We start from the raw sequence: 26,381 nt of genomic DNA on the forward strand, positions 1-26,381 counted from the left end.
AGGGGCGTAGCCAGATCTGTGAGGGCCCCATAGCAACATTTTGAAGGGGCCGCTTCCCCAATGCTTTTAGAGAGACACTTCTCTGCAACACTTAATATTATGCCCCTTAATAGTACCCTAGTTCATTTTCTGAACCCCAGTGGTGTGTAAATTAATGGTATGCCCCATAGTAGTGCCCTAGTTAATGTTATGCCCCACAGTAGTGCTCTAGTTAATGTTATGCCTCATAGTAGTGCTCTAGTTAATGTTATGCCCCATAGTAGTGCACTAGTTACTGTTATACCTCATAGTAGTGCTCTAGTAAATGTTATGCCCCCATAGTAGTGCTCTAGTTAATGTTATGCCCCATAGTAGTGCTCTAGTTAATGTTATGCCCCATAGTAGTGCTCTAGTTAATGTTATGCCCATAGTAGTGCCCTAGTTAATGTTATGCCCCATAGTAGTGCCCTAGTTACTGTTATGCCCCATAGTAGTGCTCTAGTTAATGTTATGCCCATAGTAGTGCTCTAGTTACTGTTATACCTCATAGTAGTGCTCTAGTTAATGTTATGCCCCATAGTAGTGCCCTAGTTACTGTTATGCCCCATAGTAGTGCCCTAGTTAATGTTATGCCCCATAGTAGTGCCCTAGTTAATGTTATACCTCATAGTAGTGCTCTAGTTAATGTTATGCCCCATAGTAGTGCTCTAGTTACTGTTATACCTCATAGTAGTGCTCTAGTTAATGTTATGCCCCATAGTAGTGCTCTAGTTAATGTTATGCCCCATAGTAGTGCCCTAGTTACTGTTATACCTCATAGTAGTGCTCTAGTAAATGTTATGCCCCATAGTAGTGCTCTAGTTAATGTTATGCCCCATAGTAGTGCTCTAGTTAATGTTATGCCCCATAGTAGTGCTCTAGTTAATGTTAAGCCCATAGTAGTGCCCTAGTTAATGTTATGCCCCATAGTAGTGCCCTAGTTACTGTTATGCCCCATAGTAGTGCTCTCGTTAATGTTATGCCCATAGTAGTGCTCTAGTTACTGTTATACCTCATAGTAGTGCTCTAGTTAATGTTATGCCCCATAGTAGTGCCCTAGTTACTGTTATGCCCCATAGTAGTGCCCTAGTTAATGTTATGCCCCATAGTAGTGCCCTAGTTAATGTTATGCCCCATAGTAGTGCTCTAGTTAATGTTATGCCCCATAGTAGTGCTCTAGTTAATGTTATGCCCCATAGTAGTGCTCTAGTTAATATTATGCCCCATAGTAGTGCTCTAGTTAATGTTATGCCCCATAGTAGTGCTCTAGTAAATGTTATGCCCCATAGTAGTGCTCTAGTTAATGTTATGCCCCATAATAGAGCCCTAGTTAATGTTATGCCCCATAGTAGTGCCCTAGTTACTGTTATGCCCCATAGTAGTGCCCTAGTTACTGTTATGTCCCATAGTAGTGCCCTAGTTACTGTTATGCCCCACAGTAGTGCCCTAGTTACTGTTATGCCCCATAGTAGTGTCCTAGTTGATGTTATGCCCCATAGTAGTGCCCTAGTTAATGTTATGCCCCATAGTAGTGCTCTAGTTACTGTTATGCCCCATAGTAGTGCCCTAGTTACTGTTATACCTCATAGTAGTGCTCTAGTTAATGTTATGCCCCATAGTAGTGCCCTAGTTACTGTTATACCTCATAGTAGTGCCCTAGTTACTGTTATGCCCCCATAGTAGTGCTCTAGTTAATGTTATGCCCCATAGTAGTGCTCTAGTTACTGTTATGCCCCATAGTAGTGCTCTAGTTAATGTTATGCCCCATAGTAGTGCTCTAGTTACTGTTATGTCCCATAGTAGTGCTCTAGTTAATGTTATGCCCATAGTAGTGCTCTAGTTACTGTTATACCTCATAGTAGTGCCCTAGTTAATGTTATGCCCCATAGTAGTGCTCTAGTTAATGTTATGCCCCCATAGTAGTGGCCTAGTTAATGTTATGCCCCATAGTAGTGCCCTAGTTAATGTTATGCCCATAGTAGTGCTCTAGTTAATGTTATGCCCCATAGTAGTGCTCTAGTTAATGTTATGCCCCATAGTAGTGCCCTAGTTACTGTTATACCTCATAGTAGTGCTCTAGTTAATGTTATGCCCCATAGTAGTGCCCTAGTTACTGTTATACCTCAAAGTAGTGCTCTAGTTAATGTTATGCCCCATAGTAGTGCCCTAGTTACTGTTATACCCCATAGTAGTGCTCTAGTTAATGTTATGCCCCATAGTAGTGCCCTAGTTACTGTTATACCTCATAGTAGTGCCCTAGTTAATGTTATGCCCCATAGTAGTGCCCTAGTTAATGTTATGCCCCATAGTAGTGCTCTAGTTAATGTTATGCCCCATAGTAGTGCTCTAGTTACTGTTATGCCCCATAGTAGTGCCCTAGTTACTGTTATACCTCATAGTAGTGCTCTAGTTAATGTTATGCCCCATAGTAGTGCCCTAGTTACTGTTATACCTCATAGTAGTGCTCTAGTTAATGTTATGCCCCATAGTAGTGCCCTAGTTACTGTTATACCCCATAGTAGTGCTCTAGTTAATGTTATGCCCCATAGTAGTGCCCTAGTTACTGTTATACCTCATAGTAGTGCCCTAGTTAATGTTATGCCCCATAGTAGTGCCCTAGTTAATGTTATGCCCCATAGTAGTGCTCTAGTTAATGTTATGCCCCATAGTAGTGCTCTAGTTACTGTTATGCCCCATAGTAGTGCCCTAGTTACTGTTATACCTCATAGTAGTGCCCTAGTTAATGTTATGCCCCATAGTAGTGCCCTAGTTAATGTTATGCCCCATAGTAGTGCTCTAGTTAATGTTATGCCCCATAGTAGTGCCCTAGTTAATGTTATGCCCCATAGTAGTTCTCTAGTTAATGTTATGCCCCATAGTAGTGCTCTAGTTAATGTTAGGCCCCATAGTAGTGCTCTAGTTAATGTTATGCCCCATAGTAGTGCTCTAGTTAATGTTATGCCCCATAGTAGTGCTCTAGTTAATGTTATGCCCCATAGTAGTGCTCTAGTTAATGTTATGCCCCATAGTAGTGCTCTAGTTACTGTTATACCTCATAGTAGTGCTCTAGTAAATGTTATGCCCCATAGTAGTGCTCTAGTTAATGTTATGCCCCATAGTAGTGCTCTAGTTACTGTTATACCTCATAGTAGTGCTCTAGTTAATGTTATGCCCCATAGTAGTGCTCTAGTTAATATTATGCCCCATAGTAGTGCCCTAGTTAATATTATGCCCCCATAGTAGTGCCCTAGTTAATGTTATGCCCCATAGTAGTGCTCTAGTTAATATTATGCCCCATAGTAGTGCTCTAGTTAATGTTATGCCCCATAGTAGTGCTCTAGTTAATGTTATGCCCCATAGTAGTGCTCTAGTTAATGTTATGCCCCATAGTAGTGCTCTAGTTAATGTTATGCCCCATAGTAGTGCCCTAGTTACTGTTATGCCTCATAGTAGTGCTCTAGTTAATGTTATGCCCCATAGTAGTGCTCTAGTTAATGTTATGCCCCATAGTAGTGCCCAAGTTAATGTTATGCCCCATAGTAGTGCCCAAGTTAATGTTATGCCCACAGTAGTGCTCTAGTTAATGTTATGCCCCATAGTAGTGCCCTAGTTAATGTTATGCCCCATAGTAGTGCTCTAGTTAATGTTATGCCCCATAGTGGTGCTCTAGTTAATGTTATGCCCCATAGTAGTGCTCTAGTTAATGTTATGCCCCATAGTAGTGCCCTAGTTAATGTTATGCCCCATAGGAGTGCCCTAGGCATGGTTGAACTGGCCCACAGGGGTACCAGGAAAACCACCGGTAGGCCCCACTGCCTGAGGGCCCACTCCTTCCTCTAGGGATCAGGTTCCAGACTGTGCACTTGTATTATACATGGTAGATATGTTGCATTACACTGCACTAAACTAATGTATATTTCAAGCCTCTGTGTAGGCTGGCCACACCCCTAAGTATGGACCCCTATAACTGCATCCCCCCAATGGGCCCTTCATGCCGCAGTCCGACACTGGCCCTAGGTCACATGATGTCACATTGTAGGGCTGCCAGTACACATTATGCCACACAGTACCCCTAATTTACATTATGACATAACGTGTGCCTTGTTTATAATATGCCACATTACAGTGGGTGTGATATGGAAGGTAGATAGTAACTAGGTCGACAGGGTCTCTAGGTCGACAGGGTCTTTAGGTCGACAGGGTCTAGGTCGACAGGTCAAAAGGTCGACATGAGTTTTTTATGTTTTTTTGGTGTTGTTTTCTTTGTAGAGTGACTGGGAACCCCAATTAGCACATGGCTCTCTTCGCTCGCCATGCTTCCGGCAAGGTGCCTCGCTCCGCTACCGCTTCGCTTTGCACAGATTACCGTTCCAATCGTAGTCCACGTGGATCATTAAATCTAAAAAGGTTCAAAAAAAGAAAAAAAAACAGTGAAAAACTCATGTCGACCTTTTGACCTGTCGACCTAGAACATGTCGACCTAGAGACCCTGTCGGCCCAGAAACCCTGTCGACCTAGTTACTGTCGACCAATAGTGGTCGACCTAGATAGTGTCGACCTAGTTACTGTCGACCTAGAGACCGAATCCCCTTCCAGTGCCTCAACTTCATATTATGGACAGCGTGCATCAAAGCTAAAGCTGCAGCCAAATCCCTGAAAATGCAGTTTTTGTAGGTTTGTCTGCTTTTCTCCTCTGCACCAAGTTATGGAATGCTGCAGCCGCTGCTGGATTGAGTGTTTTTTTAATATTCCGTACATGTGCCATGTGCTGGACGTGCAGCTTAAAGTACTTCCAAGTGATGAATCACGGTGCTTCTGCCTTGCGGCTGGATGGGCTTTAATGTGTGGGAAATGGGTGCCAAAACAGGACATTCACATGTAAAATAATCCTGCTGTGAGCATGTGCATCTTATTCTGAGCTATGCATACGCCAGGGCTGGACTAGCAAATTCCAGAAGGGCCAATGGCCTGATGGGCCGGGCCGGGCTAGCTGCACGGCACACATAGAGACGGGGGGCTGGCTGAGCAACTCCGCCTCCTGACTCTCTGCTCAGCCGCCCAGCATACAGAGAGTCAGGAGTGTGCTGCGAGGACAGGCCTCCGTGACTGGTGACCACGCCCCCTTGCGACTTGAACAAACACCCTTGTTGTGCACACTGTAAAATGTCTGGGAGCCTCAGTCCGTCACTGGCAGACGCTGTGACCTGTCAGCAAGGCCGGATCTAGGGGGGGGGGGGGGGGCGAAGGGGGCGACCGCCCCCCCTAACACAGTCATAGCCACGCCCACTTTTGAGCAGAAGAGAGCTCTCCTGGGAGAGCCTGAGGCAGAATGATGTGCTGCAGCTTATACCACAGCAGCACAGAGGAGCCAGGAGAGCAAGGGTTACAGAGCATTTGCCACTCACTTGCTGGTGTGTGGGTACTAGTGCTAATAAATACAATTACCCCATAGCACAGTCACATGTACATAGAACAATCACAAAGCTCTATCTCAGTCTCACTCAAAAAGTTCAGTCAGAATTGAGAGAGGAGGAGTTAGGATTGCAGATGGGAGGAGTTGGGACTGTAGAGGGAGGAGTCAAGATTAAACAGTAAACCGCCCCCCCTAAAGAAAAGTCTAGATCCGTCCCTGCCTGTCAGATACACTCGGATTTCTTACACCGTATCTTTGTTTGTACTAAACACCCAGCAGGATCAAACTTATAATTTGATATATAAAGTTACTATTAAACAACTATACTGTAGTTATATTTTACTGTGTGTGTGTGTGTGTGTGTGTGTGTGTGTGTGTGTGTGTGTGTGTGTCTATAATGATTGCATTCTGTTTGCATTACACACTGTACAGTGATTAGGAAAATGTCATCAATGGTTCAATCATCCAACCAAAATGTTACTGGGCTTATGCTATACTAAATAGTATTTTCGTGATTTTTAGTGATCGTTAGAGATGAGCGGGTTCGGTTTCTCTGAATCCGAACCCGCACGAACTTCATGTTTTTTTCACGGGTCCGAGCAGACTCGGATCCTCCCGCCTTGCTCGGTTAACCCGAGCGCGCCCGAACGTCATCATGACGCTGTCGGATTCTCGCGAGACTCGGATTCTATATAAGGAGCCGCGCGTCGCCGCCATTTTCACACGTGCATTGAGATTGATAGGGAGAGGACGTGGCTGGCGTCCTCTCCATTTAGATTAGGGTTGAGAGAGAGAGAGAGAGATTGACCTGAGGCTGTGATACTGTAGAAGAGAGTGCAGAGTTTAGTGACTGACGACCACAGTGACCACCAGACAGTGCAGTTGTTTGTTTTATTTAATATATCCGTTCTCTGCCTGAAAAAAACGATACACACAGTGACTCAGTCACATACCATATCTGTGTGCACTGCTCAGCCCAGTGTGCTGCATCAATGTATATATATATATCTGACTGTGCTCAGCTCACACAGCTTATAATTGTGGGGGAGACTGGGGAGCACTGCAGTGCCAGTTATAGGTTATAGCAGGAGCCAGGAGTACATAATATTATATTAAAATTAAACAGTGCACACTTTTGCTGCAGGAGTGCCACTGCCAGTGTGACTAGTGACCAGTGACCTGACCACCAGTATATATAATATTAGTAGTATACTATCTCTTTATCAACCAGTCTATATTAGCAGCAGACACAGTACAGTGCGGTAGTTCACGGCTGTGGCTACCTCTGAGTCGGCACTCGGCAGCCCGTCCATAATTGTATATACCACCTAACCGTGGTTTTTTTTTCTTTCTTTATAGTCATACTAGTTACGAGTATACTATCTCTTTATCAACCAGTCTATATTAGCAGCAGACACAGTACAGTGCGGTAGTTCACGGCTGTGGCTACCTCTGTGTCGGCACTCGGCAGCCCGTCCATAATTGTATATACCACCTAACCGTGGTTTTTTTTTCTTTCTTTATACATACATACTAGTTACGAGTATACTATCTCTTTATCAACCAGTCTATATTAGCAGCAGACACAGTACAGTGCGGTAGTTCACGGCTGTGGCTACCTCTGTGTCGGCACTCGGCAGCCCGTCCATAATTGTATATACCACCTAACCGTGGTTTTTTTTTCTTTCTTTATACATACATACTAGTTACGAGTATACTATCTCTTTATCAACCAGTCTATATTAGCAGCAGACACAGTGCAGTGCGGTAGTTCACGGCTGTGGCTACCTCTGTGTCGGCACTCGGCAGCCCGTCCATAATTGTATATACCACCTAACCGTGGTTTTTCTTTCTTTCTTTATACATACATACTAGTTACGAGTATACTATCTCTTTATCAACCAGTCTATATATTAGCAGCAGACACAGTACAGTGCGGTAGTTCACGGCTGTGGCTACCTCTGTGTCGGCACTCGGCAGCCCGTCCATAATTGTATATACCACCTAACCGTGGTTTTTTTTTCTTTCTTTATACATACATACTAGTTACGAGTATACTATCTCTTTATCAACCAGTCTATATATTAGCAGCAGACACAGTACAGTGCGGTAGTTCACGGCTGTGGCTACCTCTGTGTCGGCACTCGGCAGCCCGTCCATAATTGTATATACCACCTAACCGTGGTTTTTTTTTCTTTCTTTATACATACATACTAGTTACGAGTATACTATCTCTTTATCAACCAGTCTATATTAGCAGCAGACACAGTACAGTGCGGTAGTTCACGGCTGTGGCTACCTCTGTGTCGGCACTCGGCAGCCCGTCCATAATTGTATATACCACCTAACCGTGGTTTTTTTTTCTTTCTTTATACATACATACTAGTTACGAGTATACTATCTCTTTATCAACCAGTCTATATTAGCAGCAGACACAGTACAGTGCGGTAGTTCACGGCTGTGGCTACCTCTGTGTCGGCACTCGGCAGCCCGTCCATAATTGTATATACCACCTAACCGTGGTTTTTTTTTCTTTCTTTATACATACATACTAGTTACGAGTATACTATCTCTTTATCAACCAGTCTATATATTAGCAGCAGACACAGTACAGTGCGGTAGTTCACGGCTGTGGCTACCTCTGTGTCGGCACTCGGCAGCCCGTCCATAATTGTATATACCACCTAACCGTGGTTTTTCTTTCTTTCTTTATACATACATACTAGTTACGAGTATACTATCTCTTTATCAACCAGTCTATATTAGCAGCAGACACAGTACAGTACGGTAGTTCACGGCTGTGGCTACCTCTGTGTCTGCACTCGGCAGGCAGTCCATAATTGTATACTAGTATCCATCTCCATTGTTTACCTGAGGTGCCTTTTAGTTGTGCCTATTAAAATATGGAGAACAAAAATGTTGAGGTTCCAAAATTAGGGAAAGATCAAGATCCACTTCCACCTCGTGCTGAAGCTGCTGCCACTAGTCATGGCCGAGACGATGAAATGCCAGCAACGTCGTCTGCCAAGGCCGATGCCCAATGTCATAGTACAGAGCATGTCAAATCCAAAACACCAAATATCAGAAAAAAAAGGACTCCAAAACCTAAAATAAAATTGTCGGAGGAGAAGCGTAAACTTGCCAATATGCCATTTACGACACGGAGTGGCAAGGAACGGCTGAGGCCCTGGCCTATGTTCATGGCTAGTGGTTCAGCTTCACATGAGGATGGAAGCACTCAGCCTCTCGCTAGAAAAATGAAAAGACTCAAGCTGGCAAAAGCAGCACAGCAAAGAACTGTGCATTCTTCGAAATCCCAAATCCACAAGGAGAGTCCAATTGTGTCGGTTGCGATGCCTGACCTTCCCAACACTGGACGTGAAGAGCATGCGCCTTCCACCATTTGCACGCCCCCTGCAAGTGCTGGAAGGAGCACCCGCAGTCCAGTTCCTGATAGTCAGATTGAAGATGTCAGTGTTGAAGTACACCAGGATGAGGAGGATATGGGTGTTGCTGGCGCTGGGGAGGAAATTGACCAGGAGGATTCTGATGGTGAGGTGGTTTGTTTAAGTCAGGCACCCGGGGAGACACCTGTTGTCCGTGGGAGGAATATGGCCGTTGACATGCCAGGTGAAAATACCAAAAAAATCAGCTCTTCGGTGTGGAGGTATTTCACCAGAAATGCGGACAACAGGTGTCAAGCCGTGTGTTTCCTTTGTCAAGCTGTAATAAGTAGGGGTAAGGACGTTAACCACCTCGGAACATCCTCCCTTATACGTCACCTGCAGCGCATTCATAATAAGTCAGTGACAAGTTCAAAAACTTTGGGTGACAGCGGAAGCAGTCCACTGACCAGTAAATCCCTTCCTCTTGTAACCAAGCTCACGCAAACCACCCCACCAACTCCCTCAGTGTCAATTTCCTCCTTCCCCAGGAATGCCAATAGTCCTGCAGGCCATGTCACTGGCAATTCTGACGAGTCCTCTCCTGCCTGGGATTCCTCCAATGCATCCTTGCGTGTAACGCCTACTGCTGCTGGCGCTGCTGTTGTTGCCGCTGGGAGTCGATGGTCATCCCAGAGGGGAAGTCGTAAGCCCACTTGTACTACTTCCAGTAAGCAATTGACTGTTCAACAGTCCTTTGCGAGGAAGATGAAATATCACAGCAGTCATCCTACTGCAAAGCGGATAACTGAGGCCTTGACAACTATGTTGGTGTTAGACGTGCGTCCGGTATCCGCCGTTAGTTCACAGGGAACTAGACAATTTATTGAGGCAGTGTGCCCCCGTTACCAAATACCATCTAGGTTCCACTTCTCTAGGCAGGCGATACCGAGAATGTACACGGACGTCAGAAAAAGACTCACCAGTGTCCTAAAAAATGCAGTTGTACCCAATGTCCACTTAACCACGGACATGTGGACAAGTGGAGCAGGGCAGGGTCAGGACTATATGACTGTGACAGCCCACTGGGTAGATGTATGGACTCCCGCCGCAAGAACAGCAGCGGCGGCACCAGTAGCAGCATCTCGCAAACGCCAACTCTTTCCTAGGCAGGCTACGCTTTGTATCACCGCTTTCCAGAATACGCACACAGCTGAAAACCTCTTACGGCAACTGAGGAAGATCATCGCGGAATGGCTTACCCCAATTGGACTCTCCTGTGGATTTGTGGCATCGGACAACGCCAGCAATATTGTGTGTGCATTAAATATGGGCAAATTCCAGCACGTCCCATGTTTTGCACATACCTTGAATTTGGTGGTGCAGAATTTTTAAAAAAACGACAGGGGCGTGCAAGAGATGCTGTCGGTGGCCAGAAGAATTGCGGGACACTTTCGGCGTACAGGCACCACGTACAGAAGACTGGAGCACCACCAAAAACTACTGAACCTGCCCTGCCATCATCTGAAGCAAGAAGTGGTAACGAGGTGGAATTCAACCCTCTATATGCTTCAGAGGTTGGAGGAGCAGCAAAAGGCCATTCAAGCCTATACAATTGAGCACGATATAGTAGGTGGAATGCACCTGTCTCAAGCGCAGTGGAGAATGATTTCAACGTTGTGCAAGGTTCTGATGCCCTTTGAACTTGCCACACGTGAAGTCAGTTCAGACACTGCCAGCCTGAGTCAGGTCATTCCCCTCATCAGGCTTTTGCAGAAGAAGCTGGAGACATTGAAGGAGGAGCTAACACGGAGCGATTCCGCTAGGCATGTGGGACTTGTGGATGGAGCCCTTAATTCGCTTAACAAGGATTCACGGGTGGTCAATCTGTTGAAATCAGAGCACTACATTTTGGCCACCGTGCTCGATCCTAGATTTAAAGCCTACCTTGGATCTCTCTTTCCGGCAGACACAAGTCTGCTGGGGTTGAAAGACCTGCTGGTGACAAAATTGTCAAGTCAAGCGGAACGCGACCTGTCAACATCTCCTCCTTCACATTCTCCCGCAACTGGGGGTGCGAGGAAAAGGCTCAGAATTCCGAGCCCACCCGCTGGCGGTGATGCAGGGCAGTCTGGAGCGACTGCTGATGCTGACATCTGGTCCGGACTGAAGGACCTGACAACGATTACGGACATGTCGTCTACTGTCACTGCATATGATTCTCTCAACATTGATAGAATGGTGGAGGATTATATGAGTGACCGCATCCAAGTAGGCACGTCACACAGTCCGTACTTATACTGGCAGGAAAAAGAGGCAATTTGGAGGCCCTTGCACAAACTGGCTTTATTCTACCTAAGTTGCCCTCCCACAAGTGTGTACTCCGAAAGAGTGTTTAGTGCCGCCGCTCACCTTGTCAGCAATCGGCGTACGAGGTTACATCCAGAAAATGTGGAGAAGATGATGTTCATTAAAATGAATTATAATCAATTCCTCCGCGGAGACATTGACCAGCAGCAATTGCCTCCACAAAGTACACAGGGAGCTGAGATGGTGGATTCCAGTGGGGACGAATTGATAATCTGTGAGGAGGGGGATGTACACGGTGATATATCGGAGGGTGATGATGAGGTGGACATCTTGCCTCTGTAGAGCCAGTTTGTGCAAGGAGAGATTAATTGCTTCTTTTTTGGGGGGGTCCAAACCAACCCGTCATATCAGTCACAGTCGTGTGGCAGACCCTGTCACTGAAATGATGGGTTGGTTAAAGTGTGCATGTCCTGTTTTGTTTATACAACATAAGAGTGGGTGGGAGGGCCCAAGGACAATTCCATCTTGCACCTCTTTTTTCTTTTCTTTTTCTTTGCATCATGTGCTGATTGGGGAGGGTTTTTTGGAAGGGACATCCTGCGTGACACTGCAGTGCCACTCCTAGATGGGCCCGGTGTTTGTGTCGGCCACTAGGGTCGCTAATCTTACTCACACAGTCAGCTACCTCATTGCGCCTCTTTTTTTCTTTGCGTCATGTGCTGTTTGGGGAGGGTTTTTTGGAAGGGACATCCTGCGTGACACTGCAGTGCCACTCCTAGATGGGCCCGGTGTTTGTGTCGGCCACTAGGGTCGCTAATCTTACTCACACAGCTACCTCATTGCGCCTCTTTTTTTCTTTGCGTCATGTGCTGTTTGGGGAGGGTTTTTTGGAAGGGACATCCTGCGTGACACTGCAGTGCCACTCCTAGATGGGCCCGGTGTTTGTGTCGGCCACTAGGGTCGCTAATCTTACTCACACAGCTACCTCATTGCGCCTCTTTTTTTCTTTGCGTCATGTGCTGTTTGGGGAGGGTTTTTTGGAAGGGCCATCCTGCGTGACACTGCAGTGCCACTCCTAGATGGGCCCGGTGTTTGTGTCGGCCACTAGGGTCGCTAATCTTACTCACACGGCTACCTCATTGCGCCTCTTTTTTTCTTTGCGTCATGTGCTGTTTGGGGAGGGTTTTTTGGAAGGGACATCCTGCGTGACACTGCAGTGCCACTCCTAGATGGGCCCGGTGTTTGTGTCGGCCACTAGGGTCGCTTATCTTACTCACACAGCGACCTCGGTGCAAATTTTAGGACTAAAAATAATATTGTGAGGTGTGAGGTATTCAGAATAGACTGAAAATGAGTGTAAATTATGGTTTTTGAGGTTAATAATACTTTGGGATCAAAATGACCCCCAAATTCTATGATTTAAGCTGTTTTTTAGTGTTTTTTGAAAAAAACACCCGAATCCAAAACACACCCGAATCCGACAAAAAAAATTCGGTGAGGTTTTGCCAAAACGCGTTCGAACCCAAAACACGGCCGCGGAACCGAACCCAAAACCAAAACACAAAACCCGAAAAATTTCAGGCGCTCATCTCTATCGTCTCTAATTTCGGGCCGCGTTTAATTTAATTAGAAATAATTAACTTTTTTAAGACTTTCTAATGAAGTTCTAAATAAAACCTCACAATCTGTTTGAGCGGAGTGCAAGGAAACAGCTGGATAATGTGACTGAGCAGTAGTCTAGAAGACGGCTAGAAATAGGTATGGCGTGTGCCGTAGGTGTTGTGAGTCACTTGTTTTGTTCTGCAAGAACATTGCCGCTTTGTCCGCGCAGTGTAATGAATGCATAAGCAGGATGGAGGGGCGGCAGATCTCGCTCTGTGCAGCGGGTATGCTACAGTAGATGCAATTCCTTCATTTAGAAACATATCTCGTTAGCAAGAGCAGCCGCACAATCCCTCGCACAGCACAGCCTTGCTAGGTGATTCTGCACAGTACAGGGATATTTAATCCTGCAGTTCAGATACAAAAACAAAAAGTCAACATTTGGTCTTTTAATACTTTATAGTAATGTGGAAGTTGTTGTTTATGTTATCGATTGAAAAACAAAACACACAACAAAAAAACAAACAAAGGACCTTACAGTATACAGTTTGTTACAGGGTTACTATAGACAGCCAAAACTTCTAATATGATTTTTGTCCGAGATGCACTGCACACCCTTCCTGATTTCGGGTCTTAGCTGGTACACACTGGCAGATATATCTACAGTTCAATCGATCTGCAGATATATCTGCAGATGGCGGTTGTTCATACACACAGAAAGATGCACCAATATATCTTAAAGATATATCTGCTGTTAAATCTATCCGGAGCTATATATGCAGATGGGGATTGTTCATAGTTCATACACACTGAAAGATGCACTAATATATCTGCAGATATATTGGTCATCTGTTGTGTTGCACAGCAGATGCAATATATCTGTGAAAGACGTCTTGCACAGACATATTGCTTGTACACACCTGCAGATCAGCAAAAGATATATTGGATAACCAACTGATTGGCCAATATATCTGCCAGTGTGTACCCAGCATTACTCTTATTCAGGTTTGAGAGCAAACCAAAAAAGTTAGCAATTGGGCAAAACCACATGCACTGCAGGTGGGGCAGATGTAACATGTGCAGAGACCAGTGGCGTAACTACTGCCCCCGCAGTCCTCGCGGTGGCTTGGGGGCGAGGGGCTGCGGGGGCGCCACTGACTTAGAACAGATTGACATGCGGACGAGCGTCCGCATGTCAATCTGCGGTCTCCTCTCCCTCCCTGCTGTGTTGGAGGGACACGGAACGCACATCGCGCGTCTCTCCTGTGTCCCTCCCTGGCTCTCCCCCGGCCGGTCTAAGGAAGTGCCGTTCGTGAGCTCTGATTGGCTCACGAACCGGCACTTCCTTTATTAGACCAGCCGGGGAGAGAGCCAGGAGGGACGCAGGAGAGACGCGCGATGCGCTCCGTGTTTCTCCAACACATGGGGGGGGGGGGGGGGAGCAGGCACTTGGGGCATATACCTGGCACTGTGGGCATATACCTGGCTCTGGGGGCATATACCTGGCACTGGGGGCATATACCTGGCACTGTAGGCATATACCTGGCACTGGGGGCATATACCTGGCACTGTGGGGGGAAGATCTGGCACTTGGGGCATATACCTGGCACTGTGGGCATATACCTGGCACTGGGGGCATATACCTTGCACTGTGGGGGAAAGATCTGGCACTTGGGGCATATACCTGGCACTGTGGGGGGCAGATCTGGCACTGGGGGCATATACCTGGCACTGTGGGGGGCAGATCTGGCACTGGGGGCATATACCTGGCACTGTGGGGGGCAGATCTGGCACTGGGGGCATATACCTGGCACTGTGGGGGGGGGGATCTGGCACTGGGGGCATATACCTGGCACTGTGGGGGGCAGATCTGGCACTGGGGGCATATACCTGGCACTGTGGGGGGAAGATCTGGCACTGGGGGCATATACCTGGCACTGTGGGGGCAGATCTGGCACTGGGGGCATATACCTGGCACTGTGGGGGCAGATCTGGCACTGGGGGCATATACCTGGCACTGTGGGGGGAAGATCTGGCACTGGGGGCATATACCTGGCACTGTGGGGGGCAGATCTGGCACTGGGGGCATATACCTGGCACTGTGGGGGGCAGATCTGGCACTGGGGGCATATACCTGGCACTGTGGGGGGGAAGATCTGGCACTGGGGGCATATACCTGGCACTGTGGGGGGCAGATCTGGCACTGGGGGCATATACCTGGCACTGTGGGGGGAAGATCTGGCACTGGGGGCATATACCTGGCACTGTGGGGGCAGATCTGGCACTGGGGGCATATACCTGGCACTGTGGGGGCAGATCTTGCACTGGGGGCATATACCTGGCACTGTGGGGGGATATTTGGCACTGGGGGGAGCAGGCACTGAGGGGGCATATGTGGCACTGTGGGGGAATATTTGGCACTGAGGGGGCATATGTGGCACTGGGGGGGGGGGGTATATGTGGCACTGGGGGCATGTACCTGGCACTGTGGGGGAATATCTGGCACTAGGGGCATATACCTGGCACTGTGGGGGAATATCTGGCACTGGGGGCATATGTGGCACTGGGAGCATGGCCCTAGCAACAAGCACTACCCCCTAGCAACGAGCATGACACCCAGTGCATGAAACCCCTGGCAACGAGCATGACACCCTGAGCATGAAAACCCCTGGCACCGTGCATGGAACCAAGAGCATGAAACCCCTGGCAACGAGCAGGTAATTTAAAAGTAATTAGAAGCCTTACTGTAGAACTTAATGTGTAATGGGCATTACGGTGTGTGTCATAATGTATCAGGCATTACGGTGTGTTGTATACTATATCACGGGCATTGTGGTATGTGGTATAATGTCTCAGGATCATTGTGGTGTGTGTCATACTGTGTCACAGACATTGTATGTGCTATAATGTATCAGGGGCATTGCAGTGTGTAGCATAATGTATAACGGGCATTGCGATTCCTGTCATAATGTGTCACAGGCATTACGGTGTGTGGCATAATGTGTCTGGGGCATTACAGTGTGTGCATATTGTGTCATGTGCATTATTGTGTGTGGAATAATGTCTAAGGGCCATTGCAGTATGTGGAATAATGTATACTGGGCATTACTATAAGGAGGAAAAATGACAAATAATGTAAGGGGCATGAATCAGGATTATTTTTCTTTCCTTTGGTGGCCAACGTCTGGGCGTGCAGGTTGCAAAACTGGGGTATAAGGTAGTCTTTTCCTGCAATGCCACGCCCTCCACGCAAAGCCACGCCCATTTCAACAAAGCCACACCCCCTTTTTGCCGGCGCGCACCTGCGGCGCGCTCATTTTTCTACCTTTGCTAGTGCCAAATACGGAGGGTATGGGGGGGGGGGGGGGGGGGGGGCGCCGAAGGATTTTTTGGCTTGGGGGAGAAAAATTTCTAGTTACGCCACTGGCAGAGACAGTGAGAATTGGGTGGAGTGTGTTCAAACTGAAATCTAAATTGCAGTGTAGAAATGAAGCAGCCAGTATTTACCCTGCACACGAACAATATAACCCACCCAAATCTAACTCTCTCCGCAAACTCAGACTCTATTACATATGCCCCCCTCATGTTTCTTTCTTCTCCAAAGTTCCTACCCCAGCTTCCACCTGCTTCATACAGGGCTGCAGGGACTGATGTACAGATGAACGTCCGCCAATTTGCAGGACGTTTCTTGAGTAAACTCACAGCGCACATGCGTATGAAATTGAGCCACTTACGACCAGGGAAGCGGAGTTGCATTGGGATGGGGTATACTAATCTAGGCTTGTTGGTGCAACTGTGGGCTATGCAGACCTGGACGTAAGCGAAAATACAGTACACCTTCTAGAGGAATATCTTTTGCCCCTGTTACAGGTAACTCAGGCACATATGCTGCACACAGATATAGATACTTCCCGGGATGCCTACAATTCTGCACATGGGCGGATCTACTGTATGCATTTATTTTCATACTCATTTAAATTGAGCAATTGGCCCCACTGATTGCATCACTGAATGATAAATAATGCTTTCTACTGTATATGTCTAAGGGGTCCCCTCAGTGTCTGGATGCAGGCTAGGGAAGTGAACAGCTTGGTTAGAGAAAACTGGCTCCTGGAGGTGAGGGAGGGACAGCAAAGCCAGTTTGACCTTGATGCTGCCCCTGCTCTAGCTTTGTAGGGGCCAGGACATGTCTTGGAGTGGAGGTGGGGGAAGCAAAAGCCCTTTGGGCCTTTAGGGGGAGATTTATCAAAGCTTGGAGAGATCTTCTTCATACTCCCTTCAACGGCACCTAACCCTTGGTTTCCACCATCCTGCTGGTTATTTAAGTGCTGTGGTCACTAATGCAGAAACTTTTATTAACCATGTACTGTGCTTGTATTATAAGTCACTGTTTTCTTGTGTGCTCATTTGTTTCTGTCCGTTGTTTGGCGCTGTGGAACCCTTGTAGCACCATATACATAAAGAATAATAATAATAATAATAATAATAATAATAATAATAATAATAATAATTACAACAATAATAATAATAATAATAATAATAATAATCATCATCATAATAATAATAATAATAATAATAATAATAATAATAATAATAATAATAATAATAATAATCATCATCATAATAATAATAATAATAATAATAATAATAATAAAGTGGAGAGAGATAATGTACCAACCACTCAGTTCTTCTGTCATTTTACTGGCTGTGGTTGAAAAATGACAGCCAGGAGCTGATTGGTTGGTACTTTATCTCTCTCCACTTTATCTCTTTCCAAGTTTGTTAAATCTCCCACTTAGGGGGTGATGTACTAAGCAGTGATAAAAGTAGTGAAGTGAGTCAGTGGAGAAGCGATTAAACCTCCAACTTTGGCTACGTGGTCTGGTGACGCCGTCTTGCGCCGACGCTGCTTGTGACTATTTTGCACTCTAGGAAATAAAATAAGTTTGGAAAACCAGTTTTACCTCTGTATTATTCTAAAATACTTAATTCCTGAGCAGCTTTGGTCCTTTAGATTCTGCCACAATGTTCTGCAGCGTGTCGGCAATTGTTTTCACAATAAGGTAAATGGAATAAGCAAATAGCTGTGCTTTAGATGTGAAATCCCCGCTGTGCAGGATAACCTGCGAGAACATATGATTTCTTCAAATAGCCCTAGATTGCAGGATGTAGTATTTAAACACTGTGTTGTGGAACAGTGGGAGGTTTGCTGGAGCTATAATCACATTGCTTTCATGTGTTTCCTTTTCTAAAGAACAGCCCAGCGTTGTGTCCCACGGAGCTCGTCATCTTCTCAAATCATAGGCAAACGCAGGGGGGGTTTCTGGTTGCACGGGAACCCCCCCCCCCCTCTTCTTGGCCAGTGGCACAAATTCTGACAATAGCAATAGTATTTAATATGATTACTAATACTATAGCTGCCACCACAAAATTCAGTTTAAGGGATGGAGCTGCTGCACATGGCTCAGTGGTAGCAGCTACTTCTACCAAGTTTGTTGTGAGTAAGGATCTGGGTCCTCAAAAAGTGCACTGGACCAGAGAGTAGCTACCAGGTAGAAGAGACAGGCACCTTACCATGAGGTGGGAGAATGTGTGCTTAGAAAGTGTAGTTCTGTCTCCTACTGGTTCTATTATGTTTGCATATTTATCTACTAGGTGATTCATCGCGCCCTACGGGCGCTATTCACACCGTCGGAAGGGGCTATGCCCCTGCAACCTTTGTATGTCCTTTAACTGGCAAATATTTGTACGGTATGGAGTATTACCTTTAAGCCTAATGTTGTTAGTGGTTACATATTTTAGGTGGAAAGGGTGTGCGATGGTTAAGAGGGCGTAGGCCTTTGTGACAGCGTAAAGAGTGGATGCAGGGGAGGATGAATGAAATAGTGTGTTAATATGTTATGCGAACAGAATTTTGGCAGAAAATGTATGTTTGGTTACACTTTATTTTGGCTCAAACAAAGAAAGTACATTTTTACATATCAAAAACTTCTTTGAAAACAACATTTCTAGTGAAGTGTCGTTCGTCACAAAGCAGCTGCCCTTGGTGTTCGTTTGGTGTAATACAGACTTTGACTTGATCTTTTTTCCGTGATCTAGATAAAGCAACGTAAAGTTGGCCATGTGAGAACACTGATGTTGGCAGATGAATTCCAACGTGATCGAAAGTTTGTCCCTGGGATTTGTTGATTGTTATTGTGTACGCTGGAATAACTGGAAACTGTCTACGGCGCAGTATAAATGGCAATGTGGTATCATTTGGAGCAAAATCAATTCGGGGAATAAACACAATGTCGCCTTGGTTGCACTCTGATATAATTCTGCTCTTTATGAAGTGACGTTCCAGGTTTTCTACAATTAATCGTGTCCCGTTACACAAGCCCTTTTTTGGGTTAAGGTTGCGGAGAAGCATGATAATGACGCCTTTTTTTAAGAGCAGGACATGTGGAGGCATTCCTGATGGTGTTTGGTCATGAAGAAATTCAAGGGGGAAGTTTAAAGTGTCGTTGGGATCTTCGCTGACAACAGAGTCTGCGCTGTAATAAATAGTTGGATTTCCAGCCATTAGTGCTATAATTTTGCGGTTCATATCGAGTGTGTGTGCGTTTGTGGGTGCAACAATGACTCGTGTTGAAAGGTCATCCACTGACATGTGTTGGACATTGTTAAAAATAGTTGTAATAAGATCGTCCATGGTGACCATATATTGGGGAATTTGAATGATGTTATTGTTGGAGATGTCTGAAATTGTTGGCACGTTGCCCATTCCAACTTGTAAAAGCCATTCGTTGTGTTGGTCTTGTCCTTTACTGCGCATGTTTGTAGTAAGAGTGAGATGAGTGAAATTTTTCCACAGTGGACTTGCTTTGATGCAGCATTCGAGAATATCAGTTTGTGTTCCTCTTGTGACAACTGGAAGTGTTTGTCTAAAATCACCTCCTACTACAACAGTCTTATTTCCAAATGGTGTGTCTATGTTCATGATCTCACGAAGTAGCTTGTCGATGCATCGAAGTCCATGTTTTGGAAGCATTGTAATCTCATCAATAATGATGAGGGCAGCTTGCCGTAATACTTCTGCCTCTGGTGACGTGAGTCTCATGGAAGAAACAGATGTATCAAGTAGTGGCACAGGAAGCTTAAATCCGCTGTGAACAGTGCGTCCTCCTTTTAGCAATGTGGCAGCAATTCCGGTTGTTGCAAATGGGAGTACAATTTTTGATTGTCCTCGGATGTACGCAATGAGTGTGGTGTAGAGGAATGTTTTTCCGGATCCACCGGGTCCGTCAAGATAAAAGCATTGGCTGTGCACATTTTTATTATCCACTGGCATGACAATCCTGTTGAAAGCATATAACTGGCGTTCATTAAGCATTGAAATGCGTTTATTAGCCTGCTGTGCCTCTTCAACGTGATTATATTGCTCTTCTTTTGGGGCATTTCCTGTTGGAATTGGTAAGCCAAGCACTGCACAGGATAAACCATGTTGTTTTAGAATTGTGTTAACTTCATGGAGGGAATGATTTTGTGCAATGTGTTCTGGATTGTGTTGCATAAAGTCGAGAGTTAAATTGGTTACGTGATTTTCCCATAATGTAAGTGGTTTCGCTGGCTGACAAAAGCAACAGATGTATGCAAACATTTCGCGTAACTGTTTGCCCATGAGGTACGTGGCTGCATCTGTTAGACAGTGATCCCATTCATCGTCTGATTCGAGAAGTCCATGAGCGAAAGCCGCTGCTTTAAAGGTGTCATACAGGACACCATTTACAGTTCTCAATGAGTGGAAACTGATGGCACCGTGAACATGTAGAAGCAAAATCCGTAGGTAGAAGCGTTCTTCATTTTTGAGACTGACGGTATACAGGCGTGCCACAATGTTTTCACCCCCTCGCTGTCGTTCCTGCCAATTGCCATGCGTATAAACGTAGTGTTGTGGTATTTCAGAGTACAGCCATTGTTGTGCTTGTGGATTATTAGAGTTGAGGTCAAACCATGATTCTAGTTTAGTGCGACCAGTTTGTGCTGCAAGGAGTGCTTCGTTTTCATTTCCTTGTTCAAAGATGATGGTCTGCTGGTTAGGTAGATGTACAGGAAGTCTTATTACGGCGTGTGAACGATCGTGCATTAGCGATTCTCTTAAACGCCAAATTGCCTCTGGTGGGCTGACATACCGGCAGTCAATGAATTGTGAGATTTCGTTGTAGCGTAGCTCTGGCTGTCCGTTTGTTGTTATGGCAACGTTTGCGCAATCAAAGCCTTTGAAAATGTACTTGTAGATGTACTTAATTGCTGCAAGTGATGTGCAGACTTCCACGTTTATGTGAGCGTTGTACTTGAGTGCCAAGTATGGATTGTATGGGACGACATTTTGGTTGGACATAAGTACGCCTCTAACGTGTACTTGTTCTTGAGGGCGACGACGGTACACAGGATATGCATTAATGTTTAGAATGGTTTCTTCATTAAATGGTTTAGGAAATTGCTTCGTACATTTTCCGTCTTGCATGCAGGGTGCGTGTGGATTGTTAGCGCCGCATGGACCATGCATCATACATCGTGTGATGATGTTGCGCAACCGAGGGTTATCTTCTGTTGGAATTTCGGCTGACACAAATTTATTGATTTGTTCAACAGTGGTAAACTTGTCTTCTGTTCGCAGTGAGACCAGTATGTGAGCATGTGGTAGTCCTCTTTTCTGGAACTCTATAGTATAGACAAAAGCTTTGGCCTGACCAAATAAGCCATGTTTGGTGAGATCATCCATCAGAGAATTAAGCTTTAGTTTGAAAACGCGTGCAACTAAATCTGGTCGATCAGAATTTTGTTCGCCAGGCCTTAAGTTCTCAATGATTTCAGGCCAAGTTGGATTAGCGGTGAATGTAATGAAAACATCTGGCGCTCCCCACTTTGCAAATATTGACATTGCATCACAGCAACGTTCGCGCATCTGTCTTGGTGATCCTTCGAAGCTTGAAGGTAGAATAACGGACACACCAGCTGGCATGTTCAAATTAACTGCCATGTTTGCGACGTGGTCAGCAAGTCCCTGATACTGTTCTGCTCGAAGGCGTTGCTGATTTTGTCGAATGTAGTTTAATCTATTAGCCTCGACTTGAAGATATGAATCTACTAACCACTGTTGAGTCAACTTGCCTGCGGCCATGATGGGACTGAAATCATCTCGAATGGCTGTTAAGGCGGCCTTGTACTGCAACATGGTCACATAGTTGCGAACGCGATTTAGCTTGGCTTCATTGTAAGAATCACATTGCCAATTGCTTTGCCAGCCTGCTTCGCCATATGGGAAAAGAAGTGCATATGTCATTGGATCCATGTTTGGGCTTAGAATGTGGATATTGATAAATGTCTGTTTTGGATCATGTGGATTTTTGGGGTAGATTCTGATGTCTCGTTGGAACGGTGGCTCACCATCTTCATTCACGAAGACCATTGCGATTTCATTGGAGGTTGGTTTGTTGTATCGTCGTTGATCTGATTGTCGATCACGTCTTAGCGCCATGCTAATTTGCGGAACTTGTTCTCCTTTTTGAGCTGCCAGGTGAACTTCTCGTCTTTCAACTTCGCAAATAAGCTGATAGCTATGTGCAAGTCGATTGTGTTGACGAAAGAATCGGTCGATTTGGTCCATTATTTCTCGCCGACACTCAGAGTTGGCCGCATTATCTTCCCGAATGGTGGCCGCTTGTGTGCTGTCAAGAACGTACAGCTGAGCAAACTGTGGTGGTTCATTATTTATAGGCTGTAGGTGTGAAGTGCGATGATATGTTTGTCCGTGAACTTTGAAAACGTATGGACCTCTTCCTGGCATTGTGACAATGTTAGCTCCCATTGAAGCAAATGAAAGAGCACTGTTGTAAGATCTTATGTTGTCACGGAAATGAATGCGGTTGGGGTGAGTGGTGTCCGAGAGCAACTTGCGTAGAAATTCTGGATAGTTCAACTGTTGTCCATTGATGTCATGTGGCTTTGGTAACTTAACTTTGCCCTTGCGGCAGCAGCTGGTAAATTTACCATCGGTAGGACGTTCATCAATAAAATTTCTGGACCCACAGAACTGGCACATGATGTTAAAAGGACCACAACTGTGTGGCTTGACTTGCTGTTCCTGTAAATGGATGACCACATCCGTGAGCATGTGAGTTTTTTGCTTTTGAACTATGCGATGGTGTTCTGCATCTGCCAAACGTCTGGCTGTAGTTTGCTGTGATGTTTCTCGATTGAGTCTGCGTTGTTGAGACTTGGCATGTGCAGCTCGACGCGCTTTGGATTGTTGAAAAGTTTCTTGTTGGAGTCTATGTTGGTGAGTTAGTACTTGTTTAGTGCGACGTGCTTGAGCTTCAGAAGATGATTCGTTACGACATTGACGTTGTTGACACTGTGCATGGGCAGCTCTTTGTAGTGTGGAATTCTCCAGTGTTTGGCGTTGTAGTCGGCCTTGCTGAGATTTAGTATTTGCAGAGCGACGCACTTTAGCTTGCTCCACTGTTTCTTGTTCGCGTCTACGTAGCAGAGATTCTGCATTTGCAGTTCGCATTCTGTCTAGCGACCCTTGGCTTTGCTTAGCTAACCATCTTGCCTGCCGTTCTTTGTTTTTCCGGCGTTTTCTGACGGCGGGGTCTTCGTCTAAATCCATTGTGATCTGTTTATTTTGAAAGGGCAATGTTATTTGGGATAATTTTTTTTTTTTTTTGAATTTGTAGCGAACGTAGACAAATGGAGGTAAGTTATGTTGATTAACTGTGGGGGTCACAGTTCATTGATCGCTAGCTGGTGTTGGCAGTCTTGTGTTTGGTTAGTTGTCGACTACAGGGGTTTGTATTTGTGGTTTGGAAGTGTGCAATGGCATGTACATCCAAGCTGTCCTAAACGATCTGCTGCAGTTTTTCATTAGGCGAGGACTTAGTTATCCGCTGCGATGACTTTAGCCTGTTTGGGACCATAATGGACGTCAGACTTTGGAAGAGCGAAGGCGGTAGACAGGGTGAGGGTGGTTGAGAAAGGATCGAGATACCCAGGTTTGTAGAATGGAAATAGTGAAACATAGGGTGGTAGGGATGCTATAGAAATACCCAGAGAGATATGGAGGGGATAGTGTAGGGGTTCTTAAACTCGGTCCTCAGGGGCGCACACAGTGCATGTTTTGCAGGTCTCCTGACAGAATCAGAAGTGAAATAATTTGGTCCACCTGTGTACTTTTTAGAATGTGTGTGTGAGTAATTAATACACCTGTGCACTTGCTGGGTTACCTGCAAAACATGCACTGTGTGCGCCCCTGAGGACTTAGTTTGAGAACCCCTGGGATAGAGAGATGGCGTGCGTTACAGGGGAAAAAGAAAAAATGCTTGTGGTTGGTAGTGAATGTAGAGATATTAAGGGCCTAAAGAGGGAATGTAGAGAACAGCAGGGTGGTAGGCAAAGAATGTGGATTTGCAGTGGGGTGGAAATTTAGGGGGTAATTTAGAGTTGACCGTAGCAGCAACTTTGTTAGTAGATGGACTAAACCATGTGCACCGCGGGGGTGGTGTGTGTGTGTGTGTGTGTGTGTGTGTGGGGGGGGGGGGGGGGGCGGGGTAGATGTAACATGTGCAGAAGGAGTTTGATTTGGTTGGGTAATATTTTTTGTATGCAGGCTAAATAGTGTTTGCAGTCTATTGACACTGCAATGTAGATTTAATGTTGAATATACCCCACCGAAATGTATCTGTCCCGAAATGTATCTGGCCCTGCACATGTTACATCTGCCCCACCTGCAGTGCAGAAAGTTTTGGCCGTTTGCTAACAAAGTACCTGCTAGGCACTGGTCCCTATATAACATGGATTTATCTGTGATCTAGGGACAAACAGGAATTTCTTGGCTGCCTCTTTTGGCTGGCTGCCACGCGAGGAAGAGTGGAGGTGGGGAGAGCACAACAGTACTACCAAACGTTGCGGCTGCAGTTGTCACATATGTGGGTGGGACGCAGGAAGTAGCACCGAGAACAGGAGCGTGAGGGAGAGTGCACAGGGGCCCTCATTCTGAGTTGTTCGCACGCAAGGTGCTTTTAGCAGGTTTGCACATGCTAAGCCGCCACCTACTGGGAGTGAATCTTAGTATAGTAAAATTGGGAACGAAAGATTAGCCAAATTGCGAATAGACACTTCTTACCGGTTTCTGAGTAGCTCCACACTTACTCGGCATCTGCGATCAGTTCAGTGCTTGTCGTTCCTGGTTTCACGTCACAAACACACCCAGCGTTCGGCCAGACACTCCTCCGTTTCTTCAGCCAGTCCCGTGTTTTTTCCAGAAACGGTAGCGTTTTTTTGCACACACCCATAAAACGGGCACTTTCCAGCCAGAAACACCCACTTCCTGTCAATCACAGTCCGATCACCAGAACGAAGAAAAAACCTTGTAATGCCGTGAGTAAAATACCTAACTACATTGCAAATGTACTTGGCGCAGTCGCAATGCGGACAGATGTGTGGTCCTGTGTGGAAGTGAGAGGGGGTTGGGAGTTGGTGTGGGTGGTTTGGGGGACAGGGGGAGGGTACGTGGTGGTGTTGGGTTTTGGGTAGCGTTGCAGGTGCAGGAGGTGGGGGATGAGCAGGTGCAGGGCATTTGCACATGTGGGAGTGGTTCCGGTGGTGTTGCAGGTGGGGAAGGGTCGGGTGTGTTGCGTCCAGTGTTGTGGTCCGGTAGTGTCCGGTGTGGATGAGGGAGTGGGGTTACATGGGTTGTGGCGGGGTTGGGGTGGATGGGGGAGGGGGTCTTGAGGGGCTGCGGGTGTTGTAGGGGCGGAGGTAGGTATAGTATTTATGTAATACAGTCTCCGGCAGCATCTTCTTGGGTGAGTGGGCACCCAGCAGGAGTCAATTAATACAGTGGCAGCTGGGTGGCGCTATGTGTGTAATGGCTTGGGGTGGGGGGGCGGCCCCTCGATGGAGCCGTAAGCAATAGGTTGTGGATAGGGATGTTGGCGTAAGGGTGCAGGGTAGGGAGGGCACGGGCAACTTATTTTAGTGTTTGGCAACGTCTCTGTGTGTGAGCGGGGACTCAGCAGGAGGCAATAACTAAAGTGTCAGCTGAATGGGTCGGTCTGTGGATGGAGTTGTAAGCAATGGAGGGGGCCGGGGTCGAGATGGGGCGCTAACATGCTGGCGCGGGTATGAGACCCCTTACCTGGTGTGGCTCAGTGGGAGGCTTGACGGCGCATACGGGCTGTCACCGGCATTCCAGTGGCAGCTGGACAGGCTGTCAATCAGAGGGCGTCCTGGCGGCAGCTGTCCGATGGTGGGTGGAGTGTGCCGGGGGGCTAGACGGGGGGAGTTGTTAGCAATGTATTTTAGAGGGGCCGCAGTGATCGCGATTTGCGAAAAAAATTGTGGGTCCCTGGGACCCCTCACTTTAAAAAACTGGTTTTGAGATTCCCATATAGCATCAGACGACCACCACACATGCCTTACCTATGAAGTCACACTCATTCTCCAGTACAAATAATGCTTAGAATGACTTTGCCTTTATCTGACATAGCCAACACGTACAGGCAGGGGGAAAGGTGGCGGGAGGCAGCAGTTGGGGAAAGTGCTGGGATCAGGTGGTAGCTTGGGCAGTGTTGCGTGCAGGTAACATATGGTGGAAAGGGGGTTAAGGG

General features: G+C 46.3%; 2 protein-coding genes across 2 annotated transcripts in view; one reads left to right on the forward strand and one right to left on the reverse strand.

The window, feature by feature from the left end:
• The window catches only part of FAM135B (family with sequence similarity 135 member B), a 344,975-nt gene that overhangs the window by 126,304 nt on the left and 192,290 nt on the right, over positions 1-26,381 (forward strand). The gene's annotated exons all lie outside the window — the stretch shown is intronic.
• Positions 18,701-22,813, reverse strand: LOC134929548 (uncharacterized). Its single transcript, XM_063925142.1, has one exon. The coding sequence runs from the start codon at positions 22,811-22,813 to the stop codon at positions 18,701-18,703; it is 4,113 nt and encodes a 1,370-aa protein (XP_063781212.1).

This window comes from Pseudophryne corroboree, chromosome 5 (genome assembly GCF_028390025.1).
Source record: "Pseudophryne corroboree isolate aPseCor3 chromosome 5, aPseCor3.hap2, whole genome shotgun sequence".
Taxonomy (NCBI): domain Eukaryota; kingdom Metazoa; phylum Chordata; class Amphibia; order Anura; family Myobatrachidae; genus Pseudophryne; species Pseudophryne corroboree.

What these genes read in the sequence shown, in the direction of transcription:
- LOC134929548 (XM_063925142.1), bottom strand. Translation starts at nt 22,813, where the DNA reads ATGTGCCAGTTCTGTGGGTCCAGAAATTTTATTGATGAACGTCCTACC.